Raw genomic sequence first — 26,532 nt, 5'->3', positions numbered from 1 at the left:
CATTCAAATACTTGCTGGTTTTCCATTTCTTTTGAGCTCAGGATCCTAACACAACAAAACATGCTTTGAACTTTTTTTTTTTTTATAAGAACAGAAACTTAATTTGTAATGAGAAAATGCAAATACAAATGAAGTTCAAGATGGATGAGAGATCCATCTTCATGTGATGCAACAAGAAAGATCAAAAAACAAAGTCCTCTTTGCTGCTTCTGCTGGGCGTTTCTAATAGGGAGGTGTTCAAGATTTCTAGATGCTAAAACTTTGCAGCCCACAATTTAGCTAAATGGGCTTCGTTTTCTTTTTGTTTTGATAACTATGCTATTAGTGATTTTTCCAGCTCTGTGCTGGGTGATCTTATGGAATGGAGATGCTGGTTTAGCTTTCTCCGTGCTTCTTTTTGGTGGCATTCGTTTGTTGTCTTGGTTAATATAAGTCCTTTTTATACACACAATATATATATATATATATTGAAGATTTTAATGAGAATAATACTTTTCTTATTGCTCAAATGAATTACAATCTAGTATTTAACCTAGGGTGGCTGGCATACCAGTCCACAAATCTAGGAAAGGAAAGACAGAAAGTGAATCCCCTAAATTAGGAATTCCACCAAAATAGGAAAGCTGGAAATATGCTGTACCGAAACAAATCAAGAAAAGATACTAAAAATCTATTCTAACCAAATATAGATATTTCCTAACTAATTACATAATTCTACACTCCCCCTCAAGCTAGGTTTGTATATGTTGTACAGACCAAGATTGGAATTTAGTTCATCGAAGCTTTCCTTTGGAAGTGCCTTGGTGAGAATGTCAGCAATTTGAGAGCTTGTTGGAACATATCTTAGTTCCACGATACCATTGTTGACCTTTTCAGAGATAAAAGTGTATCAATTTCAATATGCTTCGTTATGTCACGGTGAATGGGATTCTTGGTAATACTAATGGCTGCTTGGCTATCACTCATCATCTTGATCATGTCTTTGGTCTCAACTTTGAGTTTCCTTAACAACCGCTGAAGCCACATTCCCTCACAAATTCCCAATGTGAGAGCACGATATTCAGATTCTGCACTGCTTCTAGAGACCACGGCTTGCTTCTTACTTCTCCATGTGACGAGATTGCCCCAGACATATGAGCAGTAGCCAGTTGTAGACCTCCTGTTAGTCAATTCTCCTGCCCAACTAGCATCTGTGTAGAGAACTACATCCCGATTTTCAGACTTCTTGAAAAATAAACCATGTCCCAGAGTTGTCTTCAAGTATCTCAGAATTCTATTCACTGCTTCTAAGTGATCCTCACTTGGATTGTTCATGTGCTGGCTCACAATGCCGACAGAATATGCAATGTCTGGTCTTGTGTGTGATAGGTAGATGAGCTTACCTACAAGTCTCTGATATCTTCCTTTGTCAACTGGAACACTTTCCTCAGTTGTATTAAGCTTCTTGTTGGAGTCCATGGGCGTGTTAGCAGGTTTGCACCCAAGCATGCCTGTTTCATTAAGCAAGTCTAGAATGTACTTCCGTTGGGATATGACAATTCCCTCTTTAGACCGAGCTACCTCCTTTCCCAGAAAGTATCTGAGAGTTCCAAGATCCTTGATCTCAAATTCTGTTGAAAGCATCTTTTTGAGTTTTAGAATTTATCTTGCATCATTACCTGTCAAAATGATATCATCTACATATACGATTAGGATAGCAATCAAATTTCCAGGAGAGGACTTTACAAAAAGAGTATGATCTGCTTGACACTAATGGTACCCATTCATTATCACGGTTTTAGCAAATCTGTCAAACCAAGCACGAGGAGATTGCTTTAAACCATATAGAGACTTCTTCAATTTGCAGACCATCTTGCTGTTTGAGTTGTTTTCCAAACCAGGGGGTATTTCCATGTAGACTTCCTCTTCCAGATTTCCATTAAAAAGGCATTCTTAACATCAAGTTGGTGAAGAGGCCAATCTTGATTTACTGCAAGAGAGAGAAGGACCCGCACCGTATTCAACTTGGCAACAGGGGCAAAGGTTTCCTGGTAGTCAATCCCATATGACTGAGTGAAGCCCTTTGCTACAAGTCTAGCTTTGAACCTCTCGATACTTCCATATGCTCGATACTTAACCGTAAATACCCATTTGCAGCCCACAGCCTTTTTTCCGTAAGGTAATTCTGTAAGAATCCATGTATCATTACTTTTCAGGGCCCGAATTTCTTCCTCGACCGCTCGTTTCCATGCTGGATCTTTTAATGCCTCTTGGATAGAGTTAGGAATCTGCACACTATCAAGTTTTGTGATAGAACCCTGTCCGGGCCCCCTTTGAAATTTACCTATGTTAGGAGGGGTAAGAAAGGGAAGAAGGGGAGTGACGTGGACAATCCTTGCACGGATGCTGAGTTGGCAATTCTGTTAGGGGAATTAGTGGGAAAAGGAATATAGGAGAGGGAACATGGGGGGACTGGGCATCGAACCTTGTGATTGCATTGGCTAGCCTAGGGAGGAGGAGAGACCTCGAATTCTCTCGATTTCTATCTTTCTTGTTTTCCTTCTTAATTTCTGTCTAGTTGCCGAAGTTCAACGGCTGTAATTAGAGAATTAAAGAGTTGATCAATAAAAGGTCACTGTACCCAATTTTCTGGGGAATTATCATTCAAATTACTAGCTATTTTTCTTAAAATCTAAACATAACAGGGAAGGTACCTATCAAATTGGTATCAGAGCACCGATACATGGCAAACCGACCAGCTGAGATGCGTCCAGATCGGACGGAAGACGTCGAGCGCCGAATGGGAGAACTCCAGGAGGCTGTGCGACTCCTCAGAGCGATGGTGGATCCAGTTCCAAGGCTGCAAGAAGATATGGCGATTCTGACAGATAGGGTGGAAAGAGTGCAGGACGCGACGGCGCACATGGAAGCTCTCCTAGGACGTCACTTTGGGGGGGAACGAGACCCAGTACCCCGACGAGGAGGACGGGACTGGGAAAGGGAGATGGAGCGCGAAGGCCGACCGGAATTACCGGTACGACGGGGCCGAATCGAACACCGTGGACGGAGGCTCGAGCTGCCAATCTTCTCCGGTGAAGACCCATACGGCTGGCTATTCCGAGCTGAACGATACTTCTCGATAAACGAGGTGGGGGAGAATGAAAGGGTAATGGCGGCGTCGGTGTGTATGGAAGGGCGAGCGCTGGGCTGGTTCCAGTGGGCTGAGGCACAGGAGCCATTCGCGAGCTGGAGGGAGTTTCGAGCAGCCCTGCTATACCGTTTCAGCCGCGCGAGAGAGGGGGATCCAACAGAGAGGTTGATGTCGCTGAAGCAGGACGGGGGAGTAGCAGAATATCGCGACTCTTTTGAGACATTGGCAGCGGCGCTGAGAGGAGTCCCCAAGCCCATCTTCAGAGGGGCGTTCCTGAACGGGTTATGGCAGGACATCCGGGTGGAGGTCAAGCTCCATAGGCCCATCAACCTCCAGGAAACCATGGATTTGGCCCAGCAAGTAGAGGACCGAAACGAGGCACAAGAGAAGTTCAGAAAGTTGCGCATGGGCCGAGTGTGGAGATCAGATGGGCCAGGCCGAGGGGTCCCTAATTCGGACCAGTCTAGGGGGAATTACCCATTCAATCAGAGCTCCCTTCAGTCCAGTGGTTCGAAGGAGACTGGATCCCTCCCACGCGTGAAGTCTGAATCCGCGATTATTCCGGGAGCGGCGGCCAGCCGCGAGCCGGGATTCAAGCGACTCTCTGACGCGGAAATCCAAGCACGACGAGCGAAAGGCCTTTGCTTTTGTTGCGATGAAAAATTTGGGCCAGGCCACAGATGTAAGAACTGCCAGCTACAGGTGTTGTTGGTGGCCGACGAAGAAACTGATTCGGAGGTGGCGAAGGAGGATGAGGTGGAGCCTCCTGCTAGGTTTCCGGACGAGGAGGTAGATTTGTCCCTTAACTCCTTGCTCAGTTTCACTTCATCAAACACGATGAAGGTGATGGGGCGGTTGGGGTCCCGACAAGTGGTGGTCTTGATCGATAGCGGCGCATCGCACAGCTTCTTATCTTCGAAGGTGGTGGAGGAATTGGGAGTGTCTTGTGACCAAACGACCAGCTATGGTGTTCAGGTGGGGAACGGCATGAAATTCTGGCAAAAGGGGTGTGCAAGGGGGTCAAGTTGTGGATTCAAGGTTTCTGCGTGGTGGAAGACTTCTTCCCCTTTGAGTTAGGATGCGCGGACGTTGTGCTAGGAGTGACCTGGCTGAGGACGCTGGGGGAAGTCCGAGCGGATTGGTCTCAATATACGCTGAGGTTTTTTGACGGCTCTCGTTGGGTAGAATGGCAGGGAGATCCGACCTTGAGCTGCTCCCAGGTAAGTTTGCACTCCCTTTCTCGGTGGTTTAAGGCCCCCCAATTAGCTTTTTTAATTGAGCTTTGTGAAACTGAGGTCACGGCTGCAGCCAAGACTACCCCAGTAGCTCCTCTGGCTTTACAGGGGGTGTTGGACAGGTTTGAGGATGTTTTTTTGTCCCCGATGGGGTTGCCTCCGGTTCACGAGGCAGACCATCGAATTGTATTGATGGAAGGGGCCGTGCCGCCATGTATTCGGCCGTATCGGTACCCCTATGTCCAGAAAGGGGAGATTCAGAGGCTAGTAACCGAAATGTTAGCTTCGGGAGTTATTAGGCCAAGTACGAGTCCCTTTGCTAGCCCTGTGATTCTTGTTAAAAAAAAAAATGGCAGTTGGAGGTTTTGCGTAAACTATAGGGCCCTTAATCAAATTACGGTACCCGACAAATTCCCAATTCCAATTATTGATGAATTATTGGACGAATTAAACGGGGCAGTCGTATTTTCTAAGCTAGATTTGAGGGCAGGGTACCATCAAATCAGAATTCGGGAGGGAGACATAGAGAAGACCGCATTTCGTACCCACGAGGGGCACTATGAGTTTCTAGTGATGCCTTCGGCCTGACAAATGCCCCCGCCACATTTCAATCCCTGATGAATGCGGTATTTCGGCCCTATCTGCGCAAGTTCATGTTGGTTTTCTTTGATGACATCCTTGTTTACAGCAGTTCGTGGGAGGAACATAAGGCTCACCTAGCCACCGTTATGGGGATTTTGCGAGCGGAAAAACTGTTCGCAAATAGGAAGAAGTGTGTTTTTGGGCAGCCTCGGCTGGAGTACTTAGGACACATAATTTCCAGCGAAGGGGTCTCGGCTGACCCGGAAAAACTGCAGGCCGTCCGGAACTGGCCGAAGCCCAGAAACGTGCGCGCTGTCCGGGGGTTCCTCAGCCTTACGGGCTACTACCGCCGATTCGTCAAGGGATATGGTGTCCTTGCTCAACCCCTTACGAACCTGCTCAAGAAAGGGGCGTTTTCCTGGTCGGCAGCAGCATCACGTGCCTTCGAGGCTTTAAAACTGGCCATGACCACCCTACCAGTCTTGGCTATGCCAGACTTTTCCAAGTCCTTCGTGGTGCAGACCAATGCCTCAGGAACAGGCCTAGGCGCGGTTTTGTTACAAGAGGGGAGGCCGATAGCATATTTCAGTAAGGCCCATTCACCGAATTCACGGTTGAAGGCGGTGTATGAGCGGGAGTTAATGGCAGTGGTTTTGGCGGTTCAAAAGTGGCGTCACTACCTTCTTGGGAGACATTTTGTAGTCCGCTTAGACCAATAAAGCCTCCGGTTCTTGATGAACCAGCGTCTCCTACCCCCAGAACACCTTCACTGGATTTCCAAATTAATGGGGTATGACTTCGAAGTGCAATACAAACCGGGCACTGCCAATCGCGTCGCGGATGCACTGTCACGACAGGAGGGGACTTGTACCTTTATGGCCCTATCTGTGCCTCAATTGTTGGACATTGAGGCCATCAAAAGGGAACAGCGGGCGGATGACAAGTGTGCACAGCTGCTGTCCCAATTGCAGGCAGGACAGGTAAGTACCAAGGGGTATACACTGCGGAATGGCCTCCTATGTTGCCGGGACCGCATTATGCTCCCTCCTAATTCCGGTTGGATCCCACTTTTGCTACATGAGTTCCACGATTCAGCCTTGGGGGGGCATTCCGGGTTCCTCCGCACCTACAAACGACTGTGCTCAAATGTTTGTTGGTCAGGAATGAAGAAGACAATTCGGGACTATGTCGGCCATTGTGCGACATGCCAACGCTCCAAGTATGAGGCCCTTTCACCGGCGGGATTGTTGCAACCACTTCCTATTCCGCAGCAGATTTGGGAAGACGTTTCCATGGACTTCGTCACAGGCCTTCCCTGCGTGAGGAACGTTGATACAATCCTGGTAGTGGTCGATCGGCTGACCAAATACGCTCATTTTTGCCCTATCGCTCACCCTGTTGCAGCCAAGCACGTGGCGGAAGTATTCATCCGTGAGGTTATCCGTATACACGGAATTCCTCGAACGATCGTGAGTGATCGTGATTCCGTCTTTATGAGCTTGTTTTGGCAGGAGCTCTTCAAGCAATATGACAAGAAGTTGCATCACAGTTCCGCATATCACCCGGAGTCGGATGGACAGACTGAGGTCGTCAATCGCTGCCTGGAGACTTATTTGCGTTGCTTTGCCTGTGACAAACCGAAACAGTGGGTTCAGTTTCTGCCTTGGGCAAAGTATTGGTTCAACACTAATTACAATGCTTCGACCAAGTTCACGCCCTTCCAGGCCGTTTATGGCCGTCTTCCCCCGTCCTTGCTTCGTTTCCAGGATGTCATGGCTGGTTGGCCGCAGGGAACAGTGAGGGAATCTGACCAGGGTCCTTCTTTGGTCGAAGATGTCAACCTTCAGATGCAAATCCGGAACCAAATGCTGGACAGCTTGAAACACCATTTGGTGAATGCACAACACCGCATGAAGAAATTCGCAGACGCCCACCGTTGCGAGGTGAATTTTTCACCAGGAGACTTGGTATTGCTCAAGCTCCGCCCCTACCGCCTCAAGTCCTTGGCGCGCAAGGTAAATGAGAAGCTCTCACCCTGTTTCTATGGCCCGTTCTCTGTCCTCGAGCGTGTGGGTGAGGTGGCTTATCGTCTTCAGTTACCGGTTGAGACTCGTATCCACCCGATTTTTCATGTGTCGCAACTGAAGCCATTCAAGGGTAGGGAGTATAAGCACCAGCCACTGCCGGAGCAGTTGACTGAAGAGCTAGAACTCGTGGTGGAACTCACGGATGTCCTTCGCACACGTGTGATTCCTGGCGCTGATTCGACCCAAGTAGAAGGGTTAGTCGTGTGGCGTGGCCTGCCTAGTTGGGAGGCTACCTGGGAGCCTTTGGATGTGATCCGGCAACAGTTTCCTCAATTCCACCTTGGGGACAAGGTGGCTCTCGATGGGGGGTATTGATAGAACCCTGTCCGGGCCCCCTTTGAAATTTACCTATGTTGGGAGGGGTAAGAAAGGGAAGAAGGGGAGTGACGTGGACAATCCTTACACGGATGCTAAGTTGGCAATTCTGTTAGGGGAATTAGTGGGAAAAGGAATATAGGAGAGGGAACGTGGGGGGACTGGGCATCGAACCTTATGATTGCATTGGTTGGCCTAGGGAGGAAGAGAGACCTCGATTTCTATCTTTCTTGTTTTCCTTCTTAATTTATGTCTAGTCGCCGGAGTTCAACGGCTGTAATTGGAGAATTAAGGAGTTGATCAATAAAAGGTTACTGTACCTAATTTTCTGGGGAATTATCATTCAGATTACTAGCTATTTTTCTTAAAATCTAAACATAACAAGGAAGGTACCTATCATTTTGTCACAAAAGCCCTGTAAGATGGTTGTAGCTGCCCATACACCACATATCTCTCAATGGGATGGCTTGTACACCCTCGGAAACCCTTCCTTTGAGCAATTGGCAAAGAAAAATCATCAATGTGAGGCACAAGAGACTCAAGGGATAAGGAATCCGTACCAGTGTGAGTATCCGAGGCAGGTGGACTTGGTTCTGGCTCTTAATAGCCCCGGTTCTGCATAGTGTCTTTTATGTGCTCAATGGGTCTTCTCCTTCTAGAATAGACATGGAGTTCATGATTGCTAGTGTCAGGTTGATGAGGATTGGCTTCGAGTGGGGCTGTTTGAGTATCAGGATTTGGTTCAACATGGCATTCAGTTGAGTTAGGCGTTAAGGAGGACTCTTGAATGACAGGTTGCGGGAAAATTGCCCGAGTGTCTTGAAGAGTATCCCAAATATGATATTCCATTGAATTCTCTCCCTGAATTTCGAATTTGGGATAGAATGGCTGGTTTTCAAAAAAGGTGACATCCATAGTGAAGGTTTTAAGGCAGAAAAGAATATTCATTATTGTAGTAGGAAGAACTGCTCTGAAGCTTTTAGCTTTCTAGTCTGTGTTCAAAATAGATACAAGAGTCTTGATGCTTCGAAACAATCAATGCTTAATTCGTGTCCATAGGGCCCGTTCACTTCGCTGATTCGAGTTTATAATTCGAGTTGAGATGTGATTTTATGTGAGAACTTTTTACTGTAGTAAAAAAGTTAGATGTGACTGTTTCTGAGAGCTTTTTACTGTAGCAAAACTCGAATTCTAAACTCGGATCGACGAAATGAACGGGGCCATAATGTTTCTTATTTTCCAACCTGAACATATTTCGTTTTCTTTGTTCTGTTCAGGAAACTTTTTATGTGTTACTCAAAAGGAACCCAACAAACATTTAAAATACATGAAAACGACAGGATTTTACTTCTTTTGGGGTGAAATTTACCTTTCACCTCAGATAAAATAAGCCATTCCAAGAAAAAGTTAAAGTAGACTTCATATGTAGTCAAGTCTACAAAATAAAACCCAGTAAAACTATAAAAAATAATAATAATAAAAAAGAACAACAATAAGAAAAACAACCAGAAACAAAAACTCATCGATAACCTTTCCAGCCAAAAAAAAAAAAACTCATCAAAATATATGAAAACGGGAAAATCCCATGTGAAAGAAAAAAGAGGTGTACCCTATTGGAGTAGGAGAAGCAACCTGCATAAAAAAGAAAAACACAACATCCGATCAAAAACCCGAGTTTTTTTTTTTTCCATGGGCAAAGATCTCACCTTCACATAATTGGTGCGTTTGGAATTGGTTCCAAAACGTTTTTATTTTCTGTACGAAAATGAAAATGAAAACGTTTTTAGTTTCATTTTTGAATTATTTTTAAAAATGCGTTTGGTAGTTTTATTTAGAGATTGATTTCAGTTTTAAAAAAAACTGAAACTGCGTTTGGTGGTTTAATTTTTAAAAACAAATAATAATATATTAAATAAATATTATTATTAAATATATTATATAAATAATATTATTAAATAAATATATTAAATAAACATATATAATACAAAAACGGTTTCAGAAAAGAGGGAAGAAAATGAAAAAGAAAAAAAAAGTGAAATCCGTTTTTCAGAAAACAAAAAACGAAAACGAGAAAATGAAAACACTTTTTTTTCGTTTTCTGATTTCCACAAAAAGACAAAAACATTTTTTGTTTTGTTTTTTAAAAAAAATTACACCAAACACGTTTTTAACACCCGTTTTCATTTTTTTACTTTGAAAACCGTGAAAAACGAAAAAGAAAACGTAAACAAACAGGCCCAATACTTTTTCGACAGCATCCTCTCAAAGCCCAAATTAGCAGCTCCTCCATCCAAATATTGAGAGAGGTAGAAGATCAAGAAGCAGAGAGAGAGAGAGAGAGAGAGAGAGAGAGAGAGAGAGAGAGAGAGAGAGAGAGAGAGAGGGGCAAAAGAAGAGAGAAGTTGGAGAAAAAGCATAAAACACTGACGCTTACGGAGAAAAAAATAATAAATAAATTAAAACGTATAGAAGACGACAAAATAGATGAACGAAAGTTTCGAACAGTATAAACGTGAGAGCAGCTACGTGAAGCTACATGTGAATACTAAATTGATTAGCGGAAAATAATCATTACCCCTCTGCAATTTGCTTAGTATTACATGAAAATATCAAGGAGTGGATTTATGTATTAACTGAAATAAAATTAAAAATTATTTTTTTATAGAATTGTAATTGATAAATGTTACAGAGATAGTTGGCAACCCAAAATCTTTATTGTAACACCAAGAAGAAGAAAAAAAAAATCAAGGAGTTGCATAGTTTGCCAATTATCAATCACTTAATCCCAAGATACCCAAATACCAAAGAAGAACCAGAAGAACCACAATGAAGGAGGCAGAAAAGCTCTTGAAAAAGAATTAAAACAATAAAAAGATAAAAGCCTCTCCAAATGATAGATGTACATAACAAACCATACTGAGTCCTATAAAAGTAACTACGATAAAACACTATCACGGAAGCATAACACAACATCAAGTGAATTATATTTATATACAGTTATAAGGCATATCGACAACTATAGTAGTGACTCCAAGCAAATCAATTTCTGAGTCCCTCTGCAATACAAAATCAATAATACATCATGTAAAAATTACTGCCAGACTAGTTATTCTGTATTCTTCTTAACAAAACAATCACTGATATTAAAGGCCAAAAGATCAACTCTTGCCTCTCAACGAAGCATATCATTGTAATACCTAATGAAAGTCCACACGCTGAAACAATAATAAGGTAACATTTGAAGTTAAGGACCTTTTAATTCGTTTTCTCACTGTAAGCCCCTTTTACTATGCATTCTTATGGCCCATTTGAACAGAAATTAAAATTTGTTTAAATTTTTGTGAGAGAACAATGTAGCCCAAAAAAAAAAAAAACATTTTGAACACATATTTTTCGGTTCAAACCTATGAAACAAGCAAAAGCTTAGTCATTTTCTAGACTCCTGTTTTTTTTTTTTTTTTTTTTTTTTTTTGCAAGCCTCGTTGATCCATTGATCATTGTTCACACTCAATTGTAAGCTTTCTCAACTCTATCTCATCGGGTATAAGTTGCATTTCAAGCCCTCTTTTAGTTCTCTTTGTAAATAAACGATGGAAAGTCAAAAAATTTCCTTGGATAATATACCATTTTCAAAAGTTGATATTTTTCTCCAGGATGATTTCCTAAATTCTAATAGAATGTTTTTTGTTCTTTATCCACAATGTACACTAAAAAAGCACCACTTTACCTAATTTTGAGCTCTCTATGCAAAAGGGCCAAGACAACTGCATTTTTAGAGAAAGAACAATGTTCATATAACATGTCTAAAACAAAATTATGCGGTCGAAGAAGACTAGAAACGTCTTAACTTTATCATAAGCTCATACCAGAATATAAGAGAAACACGTGACTTCATTTATACTGAATTTTCTTGCAAAACATTTAGCTAACTCTTTTCAAAGAAAAAATATTAACCTGTAAAGGATATACGGTAAACAATATTGATTTGGTAAAACAATAATTCCACAGATGAGCAAATATCTTCTTAGTGGTCCTCCAGTGAATAGCTCTCTGCCGGCAGGCCACAATTGCACGGAGTGAGAAAAGGTAAAAGTAATGAACAAACAATAATCTTTAATATGAAGTATTTTAATCTCTGCTACTAAAATTCAAGGCCAAAATTTCAAAATAGTGGGAGACCAACTCTACTAATATGAAAGTTATTGCATGAGTAGAAGTAAAGAACCTCATAAAATTTTACTTGAATACAGTAGCACTGTACCTTATTTTGAGTACTCTTCGCAAAAGGGTAATGCTTTGGTCCTTTTGTACATAAAAGATAATTTTAACAAGTGTGGGCAAGCTGTCGTGAAGGAATCGGACTCAATGTCTAATAATCTGTAAACTTTAAGCACATAAAAAGGAAAACTTTGAAAACTGAGAAACACCAAAAAGAGAAGAAATAAAGAACATCTCATTTTCATGTAAAGTCTGTAAGTTGAAGATATTTAAGACTAGAAAAGAAATGCTAACATCACTTTTTCTGTCGCTATCTTCGTCACTATATGCATTCACTGTTTGACTCCACTAACATGATATATCATTATTTAAACAGAAAATGAGATAGTAAGAGTCCACGTGTCAAACAAAGAATGCAGAAAGTGACAGAGAGCAACAAAAAGAGTGACGCTAGCATTTCTCAAGGGTAGAAAGTTGAAAACCAATCAAAATAAAAATTGACACTGCATGTATTGGATGATTGTACAACTAATTGCATAATTAAACCCAAACACAATCTCTTACTCCAAGATCAACTAAATTCTGCAAAACATGCTTCGATGAAAAAACAACTAAACTGTTTACGATAAATAGAAAAGAAAATAACATGGTTTGAAGAGAAAAAAAAAAACAAAGGAAAAAACAAAGGAAAAAAAAAAAAAAAAAAAAAATATATTTAAAAAATTGATTCATGACTGTCGAGAGGTATTTTAGGCAGGAAATCAATTAGGAAAATTAGTTTTCACAATCTCTGATTTTCAGGAATTGTGGTAGATATTCTTTCCTATTTTCTCTCTATGTAAATTCTATAAATACTTAGCTATGTAATTATTCAATATATGGAAATACAAAGATAATTTTCCAATCCCTAGTTTGCAACATGGTATCAGAGACCTAGGGCGATTCTCTGGGGTTTACGCCGCCAAGTAGCCTTCATCGCTGCCGTCGCTGCCAAGCAGCCTTCATTGCTGCCGGCCATTACTGCATTATCCTCTCCTTGAAATCCACTTTTTCTTCCCCTTCATTCAATTATGTCTGATTCCAAGGCTACCAGCACTTCCGTGACTACTGAGGAGGCTTCTCCTGCCCAGAAAACCAGAGACTTGCAGAATATTAGAGCCTCTTATCGACTCAACGGGAGAAACTATCTCAAGTGGTCCCAAGTCGTTCGCACATACCTTAAAGGAAAGGGAAAAATCAGCCATCTGCTTGGGACTGGACCAGCAAAAACAGACCCTGGATTTGTGGCATGGGATGAGGAGGATTCAATGATTATGTCATGGCTATGGGATTCAATGGAACAAGCCATTAGTGATACTTGTATGTTTCTGCCTAGTGTGAAGGGGATATGGGATTACATTCAACGTACCTACTCGAAGGCACGTAATGCAGCCCAGGTTTATGAGATAAAGATCAAGACAAATGGAATGAAGCAAGGAGACATGACTATCACAGAGTATGCCAATTTTCTGCAGATCATGTGGCAGGAATTGGATCACTACCGAGTGTTCGAGATGAAGTGCCCAGATGATGCAGCAATTCTCAAGAAATACATTGAAGGTGACAGAGTGTATGATTATTTGGCTGGTTTAAATTCTGAATTTGATCAAGTTCGGTTACAAATACTCAGTAAAGAGGATGTTCCTTCATTGGAAGAGGCCATCTCAATTATTCGTGGAGAGGAGAGCCGAAGGAATGTGATGCTAGAAAAACCGAGTGGTATGGAAGGGTCTGCCCTGGTGACTAAATCGGAACATCAGGAGAAGAATAAGGATGACCAACCAAGGAATTTAGGAAGGGAGAACTAGAGAAGGGAAAATCGAGATAATTTGTGGTGCACCTACTTAAGTGTGTCAGTGTTTGTAATTTCTGAAATATAATGAACTGTTTATTGTTTGTGCGTAACCTCTCTGAGAAGGTGTCCATTTTATCTTCATTTTTACTCATTTCTTATTCGACCGTCAGATTTATCAACAGAAGTTGCCGAACAATAAATAGAATGGCCGAGTCCTAGATGCACCGTTGACGGTGAGGGTTTATAGGCCAAAACCATGTAGAACAAAGCAAGAGAAAGAAGAAGAGGAAGAGGTTTTGGTTGTTTATGGAATTGAGGTTAAATCTAACGTGGGTGTTAAGTTTGATGTGTATGTGAATTTGGGGGACTACGAGACAATAAAAGTTAGGCCGGGAGTTGGATTGTTTGCAGGGACTTTTACACGCTTATCTGAGCCTCATCATCAGGGTGGAGCAAGAAGAAAGTCTAATATGAAGTTGGCGATCTCGGAATTGCTAGAGGATTTAGAGGCAGATGGAGATGAGAGCATTTGGGTGACACCCCTGCCTCGAACAAAATCTTGCGCCAACATTACAGTTGATGGAGTTCGAGTTGAATAAATGAAATAGACTTTTTTTTTTTTTTTTCTTCAACACCACACAAAACATTAGTTGGGGGGGTTGTGGAGTATTCTAAAAGAAGAAATAAATAATAATAATAAAAGTCCGTTACACCAACCCATTAATGGTCATCAAATAGGGTGTGAATAATGTAGCGAGATTTCATTTTTAGAGTTAAGTAATAAATCAAAGATTACTTGGTGGGAGAATTTATTATAATTATTATTTAGCTTTATTAATAATAATAATATTATTATTATTATTATGATAAAGAGGTGGGAAATTTTGTTATACTAGCAGCACTATAATTTTAAGTACTACATATGATCTCGGATATGTTTTTTCCCATCAAATGAACTTACAATGAACAAAAATTATACGTTGGAATTAATTAGTTCGATATGATAAGATTGCTCATTAAACCGGATGGTTTGTTCCCATGGCTGATGGTTACTCCATACAAGCGTGCCTTAAAGGAATTTTCTTCTTTATTTCTTCTTTTTTTTTTTTTTTTTTGGCTTGGATAGAAATACTTTTTCACTCAAGAATTAATTATATTTATGTATACATTTATCATTGCACAATTAGGAGTTTGAAGTACTCTTGCATTGCTTAGTGAACATAATTTTTAAGGAATATAGGCTACCCCGAGCTCCCTTTTTTAAGTTTTGTTTCTCTATCAACTTCTTTCTTTATTGTGTCCGTTTAATTTTAAAGGGTTTTGATACATGAATTTAAGATTGCTTAAGAATGTACATAAATCGACATCAAGTGGGCTAGGCCGCCCACTTGGCATGGCATATGGCCGACCCAGTTGATAGAAAAATACTTAGGCGCATCAGAGGTGCTAGTAATATTAAAATGAAATCCATTTTTTATTAGTGAGAGATGCTCAACACCATTAATACTATATAGTATTATTCTGTTGATATAAATTAGGATCGTGTCCGGCCAATGATAACAGAGTTGACATCGTTTTTTCAGATGCCATCTAGTTTCACTTTGATATTGCACACCCAAATTTATCGTAAAACCTACAAGAACCAAGCCCACTAAAGTTAATACTGTTTGAGCGCAACATTGTTTTTGTGAGTCAATCCTAAAACCTACCATAACCATATCATTGTGTCAATCTTTTATTCGTGAATATTTATTTTTCTGCAATATTATATTGTTGTAACACAGTTATTTTTTAGCGTTTTTATGTGAACTGAAAGATTATAACTGTCTATCAGGTCTTATAAGTTATGTCGATATTATTATTCTCTTTGTTTTCTCGCATTTTGGCGCTATTAATATTTAATATTATGTAGTCTGGAGTACCGCATGATTATGCTGGTTAGAAACAAAAATCTACCAGAAATGAATGTTTTATTGATGGGCAGACTCTTCCCTCTCTACTCAAAGACATCCATAGTGATTTATTAATTGAGCTAGGGACAAATTAGTGCAGCAGTTCACTTTCATCTTGAAGTTTTGTAACTAACAATTTTTCTTTTGATATCACAGAAGTAAAATTTCTACAATCTCCTTCCAATTCAATTGCCATCAATTTGTAAACGACACAAATACGTTGGTCGTACAACACATGCATACCAGTGAGAGTTTGGCCTCTTTGAATTATATATTTCTTAAACAAATAATGCCTTTTCTTCTATTCATTTTCATCACTATTCAAAGATACAAGGGCGCCAGAGGCTCTCTTGAAGTGGATTGGGGGATCCCTGAGCCAATTTTTCCCTCCAATCATGTCCTTTGTCAAGAATTGAGCAGCCTCGTCGCTTGTTAGGCTGCGCGACCAGCCAACCCTCTTCGACCGATTTGCACCAGGACCATAACACTTGTACTCACCATAGTACACAGAACTGCAAACAGAAATCAGACATCAGCTTAAGAACACTGTGCTAATATTGCCAAATCAATAGACAAAAGGTAATTTCGACGAATAATTTTCCAATTGAAAGAACTAGATATTAAACTAGATCACCAATGTACCGTTGTTTGGTTTCGTCTCCCCAGTCATTCCATCCTTGTGGAATAATGGCACTGGACATGTGACAATATGTAAACACAACTCTAGAGGAAGCACCCCAGGGCCTTCCAAGAAAAGAGGCTCCAACGCCGGTGATATTGCAGCCTAAAAATGTGAAACCAGTGTTCTCTGCTGAAGATACTCTATGTTGTGCTGTAATAGCTCCATCTCTCTCAGACAGTGAGTGCAAATGGCATTTCTACACGAACAAGGTATATGGTTATACACATAGATTAAAAACTGATTCTGTTGTGCTTTGAAATTTCACTCACTTCATAGAGAGAAGCAGCATTCCCAAAAATGAAGTCAATAGCTCCCTCAATACAGTTGTTGAAGTAATGCTTGCCTACATCATCTAAGAGGGTATCCTGATAAGAGAGGATCTTACAACTGTAGAACGCAGCTCTGTCGCCCGACACCCTTAGCGCAACAGCTTTACCACTCGTTCCGTAAGTATTCTGTAAACAGAATCAGAACATGTTTTGAGGTCAACATCTTAGCAAGGATGCATATACCAGTTCGAACCAACTAATGCTTAGAACTCACTTTTCGACAATCATAACTTAATCAACAAATTATAGAAAAAATTACACCGGCACCCTCTGACTTTTTAGTTATATGCAATGACAAGCGCCATGATTATTAGAAATTTTCATAGTCAAAAGAGTGTCACTGTAATTAAGTTCGATCAAAGGGGTGTCACGGTAGTATTGGTCAAAGTTTGGGACTGTCAGTGTAAATTTTCCCTCTTATACAAAAACCAATTGAAGAAGTTGTCAGGTGACCAAGTGCGGCTTCTGATCTTCAAGTCAAAAAACACCAAAATCAAAATAAAAAAAAGGCCTAATTCACGGCCCCTAAAAGAAAGTTAATTCAAAAGTAAATTATGCCAAAAGAGATATAAACCTGAATTGTGATATATCGTCCAACAAAATCAGAAGCCAAAACAGAGAGTGTGGGAGAAGCGAATATCTCCCCGCTGTCATTCCATGTGATTATAGTGTCTGATGATTTTGTGCCACTCAAAGTTATGAAGGGTTTATCAGCAGGCACTACAATCTTTTCTCTGCAAATATATATTTTGCATAAGAAAAAACGATAATTCACGCGCTAAATAAGATAATATCAACATTAATTTCAAGAGCTTCAATAAAAATCAATAGCATAGTAAATTTATTTAACCATAATTAGCTATGCAGTAACATGTTGTTGAGTATGATAAAAAGTCACCTGTAAGTTCCAGGCTTAATCGATATGAAAACCAGTTCTGAATTATTGGAGGGAACAGAATCAATGGCGTCCTGTATCTTTCCAAAGTCTCCTTTCCCCGTTTGATCGACCCGAATAAGAATGGCAGTGGACATATCTGTAGGATCTTTAGCAGCAGTAGTAGTATTGGAAACTGCCATGAAAGTACAGACAACAACTAGTTCAACCATAAAGGTTATATAGCCTTTACAAAACTTAACATGTGCGCTAAAATCCATGTGCAAACATGTGATTATTACTTTTTTAACTTAATTTCTCTCAATTGGTTTGCAGATAAACGACGCAAAGCTATATCTGATGAGTGAGTATTTTACTCACAAAGTACTTTTGAGCTTGAGTTTTTTAAGTTTCCAAACATTTTTGTTAGTTTAATGTGTTTTTATTAGATTAATTTGAAAACATACTTCAGTGTTTGAGGATAACTTTTTAATCTAAAGTCTAAATGAAGTGATCTTAGTGGCGTTAAAAAGATGCGAGATAGAACTATAACTTTCATGAAGAACCAAAGGCTAATTCGGCTATATAGAAGGTGAAAATCTTTCTCAAAATCAGACACCTGTTGCAGCGGGAAATCCATCTACTGTAGAAGATTTCCTGCCTGAGAGCAAGAAAACTACACACTCGCTGCAACGGAAAATTTTTCCGCCACAGTGGGTAAGCCTACGCCACTAGAGTTTTTTAGAAATCTTAAGGAGCGCTGCAACAGAAAAATTATTCGCTGCAGCGCCTCCACGCGTACTGCAGTATTTTAAAACCTCTTTTGTATTGATTTTGAGGAGTTATAAATAGAAAATGTATTGAGAAGTAAAGTGACTATTTGGATAAAAAAAAACCCAGAACCCTAAAGAGGAGAATACAAGGATTCAAGGGCTTGCTTGAAGATCCGAAGGAAGATTAAATATTACGGAGCTCAATTGGCGTCTAGTTTTTCATGCTCTCTCTCTCTTCCTCTATTTTAGCTTTGAATTTGTGTTATTCTCTTGAGAATTGTGATTGATTATGGATTTAGTTTGTTTATGCGTTTTGATTTGGGATTCTTGATGTCTTGTTCTAGCTAAACTCTTAGAGCTAGAGGCTTAATGTAGTTTTAACGTTGCTACGCTTGGAATATTTTAAGTGTTTGTTAATGTGATTTTCACTTTAATTCATTTGTGTTTATCTATATTAATTGTTCTAATTTGTGTTTTCATGAATTAGAGATATAGATGTGTGGATTTAGGCTCGGGAGAGTTACTTTCCCTTGTTGAGATTTGAGAAACACAAACTAGAGTTAATTGAGTTTAGGAGGCCAATTAATTTGGGTAGTCAAAATTTAGTTTGCTTAATAGATGCTTGATTCGGTTAGGCTAATAGGGATATTGCATAATTGGTTTTGCGTACTATTTTACTCAGTACTTGGGAGATGGAGTGAAATTATTTTTGAAAACTTAGACTAATGAGAGTGAAATAAATTGATGAGCCTAGAAATTGGATATCAACGTAGCTTAATAAAGAAAGATCAAAGCCTCTAGCCACTTTATTTTATCCGTTGTAGTGGAAAATTTATCCGCCGCAACGGGTAAGCTTGCGCCACTAGAGTTTTTTAGAAATCTTAAGCGGCGCTGCAACGGAAAAATTATTCGCTGCAGCGCCTCCACGCGTACTGTAGTATTTTAAGACCTCTTTTGTATTGATTTTGAGGAGGTGTAAATAGAAAATGTGTTGAGAATTAAAGTGACTCTTTGGATAAAAAACCCAGAACCCTAAAGAGGAGAATATAAGGATTCAAGGGCTTGCTTGAATATCCGAAAGAAGATTGAAGATTGCGGAGCTCAATTGGCATCTAGTTTTTCATGCTCTCTCTCTTCTTCTATTTTAACTTTGAATTTGTGTTATTCTCTGAGAATTGTGATTGATTATGGATTTAGTTTGTTTATGCGTTTTGATTTGGGATTCTTGATGTCTTGTTCTAGCTAAACTCTTAGAGCTAGAGACTTAATGTAGTTTTAACGTTGCTACGCTCTGAATATTCTAAGTGTTTGTTAATGTGATTTTCACTTTAATTCATTTGTGTTTCTCTATATTAATTGTTATAATTTGTGTTTCTCTATATTTAATTCATTTGTGTTTCTCTATTGGAATATCTTTTATAATTCCTAGAGAGATAGTTCACTAATAGACGAGCCGCCTCTTATGTCTAATAATCGGGTTTGTTTGTTTGGCCGTAAGAGAGCGAGAACTTTAGAAGGATATTAAATATTGATTATATTGATCTATTTTATATTTTGAAAATCTTTAATTTTGGGAAAACTCTATAGTTTAGTAGCATTGGCCGATATAAAAAGTTAGGCAATAAAAACTAGACGGATAACGATATAAGCGTCTAAATTTTAGAATCTATTGGGTTAACGACACAACTGTCTAAATTTTAGTATCTACTTCAAAGACTGTTTTTAATTTTATTTTATCAAGAACTATCTAAATTTATGTTCAATTTATTTTATCACCGTTGATTTTGGTGATATCTAGTAGATTATCAGTAATAATCAAATAGATTACGTCTGGAGGGCTGGATAATTTCAGTAAAACACTTTTTGTTTACTTAACATGTCTTATTACTATGGCAGACCTAAAAATTCTCTTTTGTAGAGACCATCTTTATTTATTTATTCATTTATCAAATATTATTCTCTGATTCGAGAAATAAAAAACCGAGAAAAAAAAAACGTGGGACCTGTCACAAAGTTGCCAAAGAAAAGTAGTACTAGTCTTGAACAAAATTTAGACACGCAAACTGAAAATTATCCCAAAAGAAAGAAGATTAGACACGCAAGTCAATTTCTTCAGGACTTTAAAAACAAAAGGAAAAGAAAAAGTCAATTTCTTCGGGCTAGATAGCTAGAGATCCTTTAAGTTAAGAACGTCCCCAAAAAAATCCTGCCACTGCTCAATATCTCACAACAACCTCGTAATTATCCAACCCCAAATTAAGGAAAACCACACAAAAGAAAGACAATTATTTATTAATCAGACAGACATATTACGAGATCTAATTCTGGGATTAAGGCTGTGTCGAGGATATGGAAACTGTGATGGAAGACGTGAAAGAGTACAACTGGAGAGAGGTGAAGCTTCCCTCTTTGATCCCCGTGGTTACCGAGCCTGAGCTAGAGAGAGAAACAGGAGAGAGAAGACGAGGCCGAGACATTCTCATTGCAGTGGATCATGGGCCCAATAGCAAGCACGCTTTCGATTGGGCCTTGATCCACCTCTGCAGGCTCGCCGACACCATCCACCTCGTTCATGCCGTTTCCAGTTAGTTTTTTTTTTTTTTTATCGCTTTCTCTCTTCAATTTTATCATTTGTAGTGTTCTTTTGAAATCTTGTTTTCACTTTTATCAATTTTGGACATGACTATATTAGAGTTCTTTAGTTTTGTTTATTTTTTCGTTTTGACGTGATTTTGATTTAATTTGATATTTAAAAATAAACAACCCTACGAAAATAGCTCATTATTATTCTATATATGTTTTTGTTTTTGTTACAAATTTAGGTCTGAAGAACGATGTCGTTTACGAGGCAACCCAGCGGTTAATGGAGAAGCTTGCTGTTGAGGCTTTTGAAATAGCCATGGTTTGTGTTAATTTTGACCCTTCTTTTTTTCCTTCCAATTCGTGTGTTATTTCTTTTGTTGACATAAATAATACTGAAACTTGGATTTCGATAATGAAATAGGAGGATCCTACAATTTATTTAAACTTACTACTATAATACATAGATTTATGCAACTTAACGGGTACGTATGATGACACAAATATTCATCGTGTTCTGGCAAAGTGAAAAATAGGATTCGAAGCTTGAAATTGATAGCGATTCTTAGGGGCAGAGCTGCTTTAGGCTCTCAGGATCAACTGCCCCCCTTCCGCCCCCGATCTCAAGGCTCCCTGTAAAGTTTAAGCCCAATTCTAAAGTGGTATTTTTTTCTACATAAATAGTAAAAAATAGTCTAATATGAAAAGCTTAAGAAAATATATTGATCAATTTTTAGTTATAGAAATTAATAGGTCATAACTTGTCAAGTTATGGCTCATAACCAGATAAATTATGGATAAATTTGTCAAGTTATAGTTTATAGTCAGACAAGTTATGAATAAAAATCGTGAATAATTTGTCAAGTTATGGTTCATAATCAGACAAGTTATGGACGAAAATAATAATTTGACATATTTATTAACTTATATAAATTATTAACCTATTAATTTTAATTCATCTCAAGTTTGACATATTTCTCTCTTTCTCCTTTTTTTTCTTTCGTTTGCCCGGTCAAATTTTTCAAGTCATCTCTACATAACTTTTTGTTTAAGATTTTCAATTATACCTTTAACTTTGAATATTAAATGTATTGTTGTCCACATTTAAAATCTCTTGTAAAATCAACTATAGTACCATATAATTTCCCAAGTTTTTAGAAACTAAACTTTAAACATAAAAAATTCAACTCCATAATAAGTTTATTTCATACAAATAGTTGAATGAAGATAATAAAAAAAAAAAATTGTTCTCTTTATAAAATTAGTTCAAAATTTCAGTTCAGTTCACACCGTTTTTTTAAAAAAAAAATTATGGTTCTGCCACTGACGATTGTAATGACTATTAGTACTTTTGTAATTTAGAGATTGCATATTTATTTATACATTACTCTTTCATTTCGTTAGTTCGAATCATAATTTATGTTTTTGCTGTAGTGTTTTCTTTTACAAAAAATTTAAGTTCAATTTTTTCTATGACAATATTTTCTCTTATATAAATTCATTTTTTAACATCACTTGCATTCATTAAATTTCTCGTTATTCATTTCACAATTTAAGTTTTATTGTTACAGTGTTTTCTCTCATAAAAATTTAAATTTAACTTTTTTGTTATAATATTTTTCTCTTATATACACAATTCAAGTCATAACTTGAATTATGACTTGAATTATGAAATGAACATTTGTTTTGATTCAAGTGTTACAAGTTTTAATCATTTCATAAAAATAAAGTTCTTTTTTTAAATTTAGACTTATGCTGGTTTTGTTGGGTGTTTATTTTAGTTTTTAATTTTGGGGTACAAAATGTTTAAAAAGGAAATTCATGAAATTATAGGTTAGATCTGTAGCACGAATTGTTGAAGGGGATGCTGGTAAATTAATTTGCAAGGAAGCCGAAAGGGTAAAGCCTGCAGCTGTGGTCATGGGTACCAGAGGCCGAAGCATATTTCAAAGGTTCTTTCCTCTCCCTAATATATATATTTATATATCAAGAGAATAATACTAATAATAATATGACACTGGTAGAGCTGAACATCATGGACTAAAGACTCATCTAGTAGAGTTTTTATTTTTGCTTTTAACGGGTAGACGAAAAAAAAAATAAAAACTGTGATTTTTAATAAGTGTTTAGAATAAAGAGTTTAATAAGGTAAAATAATTTTTAAATTTTCTAATAATGAATAAAAATGTTGAGTTAAGTTTATAATGTCTTAATTAAAATTTAGTATAAATTTTAAAGTCTCTTTAAAAATATATATATTTTTTAAAAATCATAATTTTTAATTTTAACTGAAAATTCTTTTAAAAAACTAAAATTTTTTTAACTGATGATCTAAATACTTTTAAAAGTAATTTTTACACTTAGAAAACTAAAAATAACCTTTAAAAAACTCTTCTAAATAAGTCTTAATAGAAGATGGGTGTCGTCACCATATGAGTCCACGGGTATGGTCCAATCATAAATTAGTTGTGTCGTGGACACATAAGACGCGTCTTTTGTTTTGTTTTACTCTGTTTTCGAGATAACGTGTAGCACACTGCGTGTCCGTAATTAAGCATGTGTTAGCTTTTAATTTGTTGGGATTTTCTTCAGTGTAATACAGGGAAGTGTGAGCGAGCACTGCTTCCACAATTGCAAATCAGCTCCCGTTATAATTGTTCCTGTCCAAGGTAACCAAAAAAAAAGAAAGCCAAGTAATTGAGGTTTGAATTTCCTTAAAAGGGTTAGATCAGATTCTAATCCCTTTTTTTTTTTTTTTTTTTAATGCTCAATTGGCAGAAGCTGGAGATGAGTCTGTGATCTAGTAGAGCTCTGATGTATGTAAAATATTGTCTTGCCATTAGCATCTTGTGCCTTTATGCGTAAGAATATTGCCAGCTAATTTGTATCGGTTAATTAAAGTGACGAAGATTGAATTGTTTTTATATGAAAGTTATCACTATGTTCCTCACATATGGTTTTAAATTTTTCCAAGGATGTTGGTAGAGTTATTGATTATTGGAATATATTTTTCATATTTGGAGTTCTCTACACCATTGTATCCACACTTATAATATATGTTTATGAACTCTAAATCAGGTCAAACTTAAATTAAAAGAATATCTAATACAAATTTAACGGTGAAACTAATAACTCTAAATTTTTAATATAGGATTTATTTTTTTTATATATAGCATACTGAAAATTCTCATTTTTATACAAAAACTGTTTTATACAAGGTATATAATTGTATGAAAATAGACTGTTTTTGATAAAAATTTAAAAAACAAAAAAAAAAGATTCACTACTTTTAGGTGTGTTTATTCAACCGTAAAGGAAAGAAAGTAAAAGAGCAAAAAAATAATAGAATTAGAAAGAAAAACAAAGGTGCATTTTAAGTAATAGAAAAAGAAAAGTTTAGATGGTACATAAAAAAGTACTTTTATATTTTTGAACAGTTTTTAAATTTATTTGAATAAATAAGTCAAAAATACTTGTTAAAAAAAAATGTAATACAAGAATATTGATGGAATTTTTAATTTATTGTTCATAAATAAAAGGTTAAAAAGGTAAATAAAGAAAGCTTTTCATAAGTATCAAGAATGTGACTTGTTTTAAAAGTACTTATACAAGTCAAAAGTATTTTAAGATTGTCCATTTAAACAGGTTCAAAAACAGTTTTTACATTAAAATAAGCCAACATAACTCTTTTCAAGCCAATCTGAATATTGTTTTAGTATCATTGATTCCATTTTAAGTGTTTATTTAACTTGTTAATGGAAAACAATCACATTCTTTTTTTCATATTTACTATTATTAATGTAATTGTTAAAAGGTCCTTTTACACAACTAAATAATCATTACTATAAAGTAATTATTAAAGATCAAACAAGTAAATCTAGCATTTATCCTTTTAATGGAAATTAATACCAAAGAGGATTTAAGGATTGACATTTTATTTTCTCATTCTTTTTATATTGTATGGGCTCACTAAATGTCTATTATTAATTTTGTTAGTAAATACATTATTAGATGGGAATAGGTTGCTCGTAAACTTACAAAACTCGCAGGCCCAACCCACCCCACCCCAACCCAATCCGAAAAATGCAATTTTTAGTATTAAATTTTTTTCTCAGCCCATTCAATGTCTAGCCTGAAGTTTTGGGGCGGAGTGTGGGTTGGCCCTATAATGGCCTGCACACCCTAACCCAACCCGCGTTCTAACTTGTCTCATTAAGTCTCTACATTTGCTTTATGTTAAGACTAATTTATGAGTGTAGAATAATTTATGTTTGATGTTGGATAGATTACTTTACTTCATGTTTGATGTTGGATTGAACTTTAAATTTATATCTGTTTAAATGTTGGAGTTATTATTTTTATTTGATGATGAACTTTGAATGTTAGATTAAACTTTGAGTTTTTGATTCTTTGAATGTTGAAACCGATCACCCAACCCACTCCGCACTGCCCCAACCTAACCCAAACATTATTGGGTTGTAAAATTGTTTTAACATCGTTGATGCCAAATATTTGTAACCTGTACCCTTTGAGGCGATGAAAGAAAAAATCCTAACCTGCACCAACCCAACCCATGAACAGGAAAATAAAATACTCACCTTCTCTTTTACTTTAATGCAACTTCTTTAGATTTTTTTAGATTTTTTCGTATGAACTTTAGATTACCTGAGCATGTTTGTATACTCTTTTCTTCCTAACACTTGAATGTCAAGGTGCCGGTGGAATTGTCTCCATGAGAAATACCCATAGTTGTTTGTGGCTGTGGAATTGTCTCCTTGAGAAATACCCATAGTTGTTTTTGGCCGTACGAATTACTTTGAGAAAATTGTTGGTTCTGTCTTTTTTAAGTATTTGACTTATTAAAAATATATATTTTTAAAAATTTTACCTCTTGATTAGTTTAAGTGTAAAAGATTAAAATATATGAGTTAATGTTAAGAGATAAAAATAAAAAATAAAAAAAAGACTTTTAAAGGTATTTTTAAAAATGGAAATAGTAAAAAATAGGCCAATATGAAAAGCTTAAGAAAGTATATAGGTCAATTTGTAGTTATAGAAATTAATAGACCATAACTTATCAAGTTATGGTTCATAACCAGATAAGTTATGGACAAACTTGTCAAATTATGGTTTATAGCCAGACAAGTTATGGATAAAAACCGTCAATAACTTATCAAGTTATGATTCATAACCAGACAAATTATGAATAAAAATAATAATTTAACCTATTTATTAATTTATGTAAATTATTGATCTATTAATTTTAATTCATCTAAATTCCTTACCTATTTTCCTTTTCTCCCTTTTAAAAATTGTCCGTTACTTTTTTGACTAAGTTGGGCTGCGCATTTAGGCCCAACAATTGGCTGGGTAAAGTACCTTTTTGAATTAAGCCTCTCGTTTACTTGGTAGTCACGAACGAAGGAAAGTACCCCAATCTACATCTCTCCTCTCTTTTTTTTCCTTAATATTTTCTTTGGTTGATTTTGATTTTGATCCTTCAACTATACATGCAACTTGTTTCATTTTAACTCACGAATTTCAAAATGTTACAAATCGCACTTCGATCTATTAAAAAGTCACACGTTATTAAAACTATCAAGAAATTGATGCCTCAATGATAAAAGTATCAAAATAGTTACTTAATAGATAATTTTTATTTTTTTCGGAGGTTAAATTTAAAATTAACCCTTTTATTTTTATACAAACATGTCACTATAACTTAAAAAATGACTACAATTTCATCTCGAGACTAACTAATTTCCGTGTGAATTGCATTTGTGCCGATGGTGTGACCCTGCAAGTAGAGGTGGATCTGGATTATATGAGCGGTTAATTTTAATTTTTTTTGCTCACAAAGTGGTTATTTTTAATTAATACATTTGGACATTGCACCTTAAATAAGTTTTATATTTGTATCTTACATTCACGGTTAGGGAAA

At 37.1% G+C, this 26,532-nt stretch overlaps 3 protein-coding genes across 4 annotated transcripts; 1 reads left to right on the top strand and 2 right to left on the bottom strand.

Moving 5' to 3' along the window:
* Window positions 1–843: 843 nt before the first annotated feature.
* LOC112094217 (uncharacterized mitochondrial protein AtMg00810-like) lies at window positions 844–1,623 on the bottom strand. Its single transcript, XM_024174580.1, has one exon. It carries the CDS (start codon window positions 1,621–1,623, stop codon window positions 844–846), a length of 780 nt encoding a protein of 259 aa, XP_024030348.1.
* Window positions 1,624–15,614: 13,991 nt separating this feature from the next.
* Window positions 15,615–17,441, bottom strand: LOC21401529 (putative pectinesterase 11). Its single transcript, XM_010090633.2, has 5 exons — window positions 17,263–17,441; window positions 16,939–17,098; window positions 16,305–16,490; window positions 15,996–16,231; window positions 15,615–15,865 (listed from the first exon to the last, which is right to left on the bottom strand). Exons 1-5 carry the CDS (start codon window positions 17,439–17,441, stop codon window positions 15,655–15,657), a joined length of 972 nt encoding a protein of 323 aa, XP_010088935.1. The 3' UTR covers window positions 15,615–15,654.
* A 2,717-nt stretch (window positions 17,442–20,158) lies between these two features.
* On the top strand, window positions 20,159–23,411 carry LOC21401528. Of its 2 annotated transcripts, XM_010090632.2 has the most exons (5): window positions 20,159–20,595; window positions 20,834–20,913; window positions 22,425–22,543; window positions 23,184–23,260; window positions 23,370–23,411. In XM_010090632.2, exons 1-5 carry the CDS (start codon window positions 20,361–20,363, stop codon window positions 23,393–23,395), a joined length of 537 nt encoding a protein of 178 aa, XP_010088934.1. In that variant the 5' UTR covers window positions 20,159–20,360; the 3' UTR covers window positions 23,396–23,411. The 2 variants fall into 2 exon arrangements, with proteins under 2 accessions (XP_010088934.1, XP_024030187.1); XM_024174419.1 differs by lacking the exon at window positions 23,370–23,411 and having other exon boundaries at window positions 23,184–23,355.
* Window positions 23,412–26,532: the final 3,121 nt, after the last annotated feature.

This window comes from Morus notabilis, unplaced genomic scaffold, assembly GCF_000414095.1.
Source record: "Morus notabilis unplaced genomic scaffold, ASM41409v2 Scaffold57, whole genome shotgun sequence".
NCBI classification, from domain to species: Eukaryota; Viridiplantae; Streptophyta; class Magnoliopsida; order Rosales; family Moraceae; genus Morus; species Morus notabilis.
The sequence above is the reverse complement of the archived record's forward strand: the minus strand, read 5'-3'. Positions and strand labels throughout refer to the sequence as shown.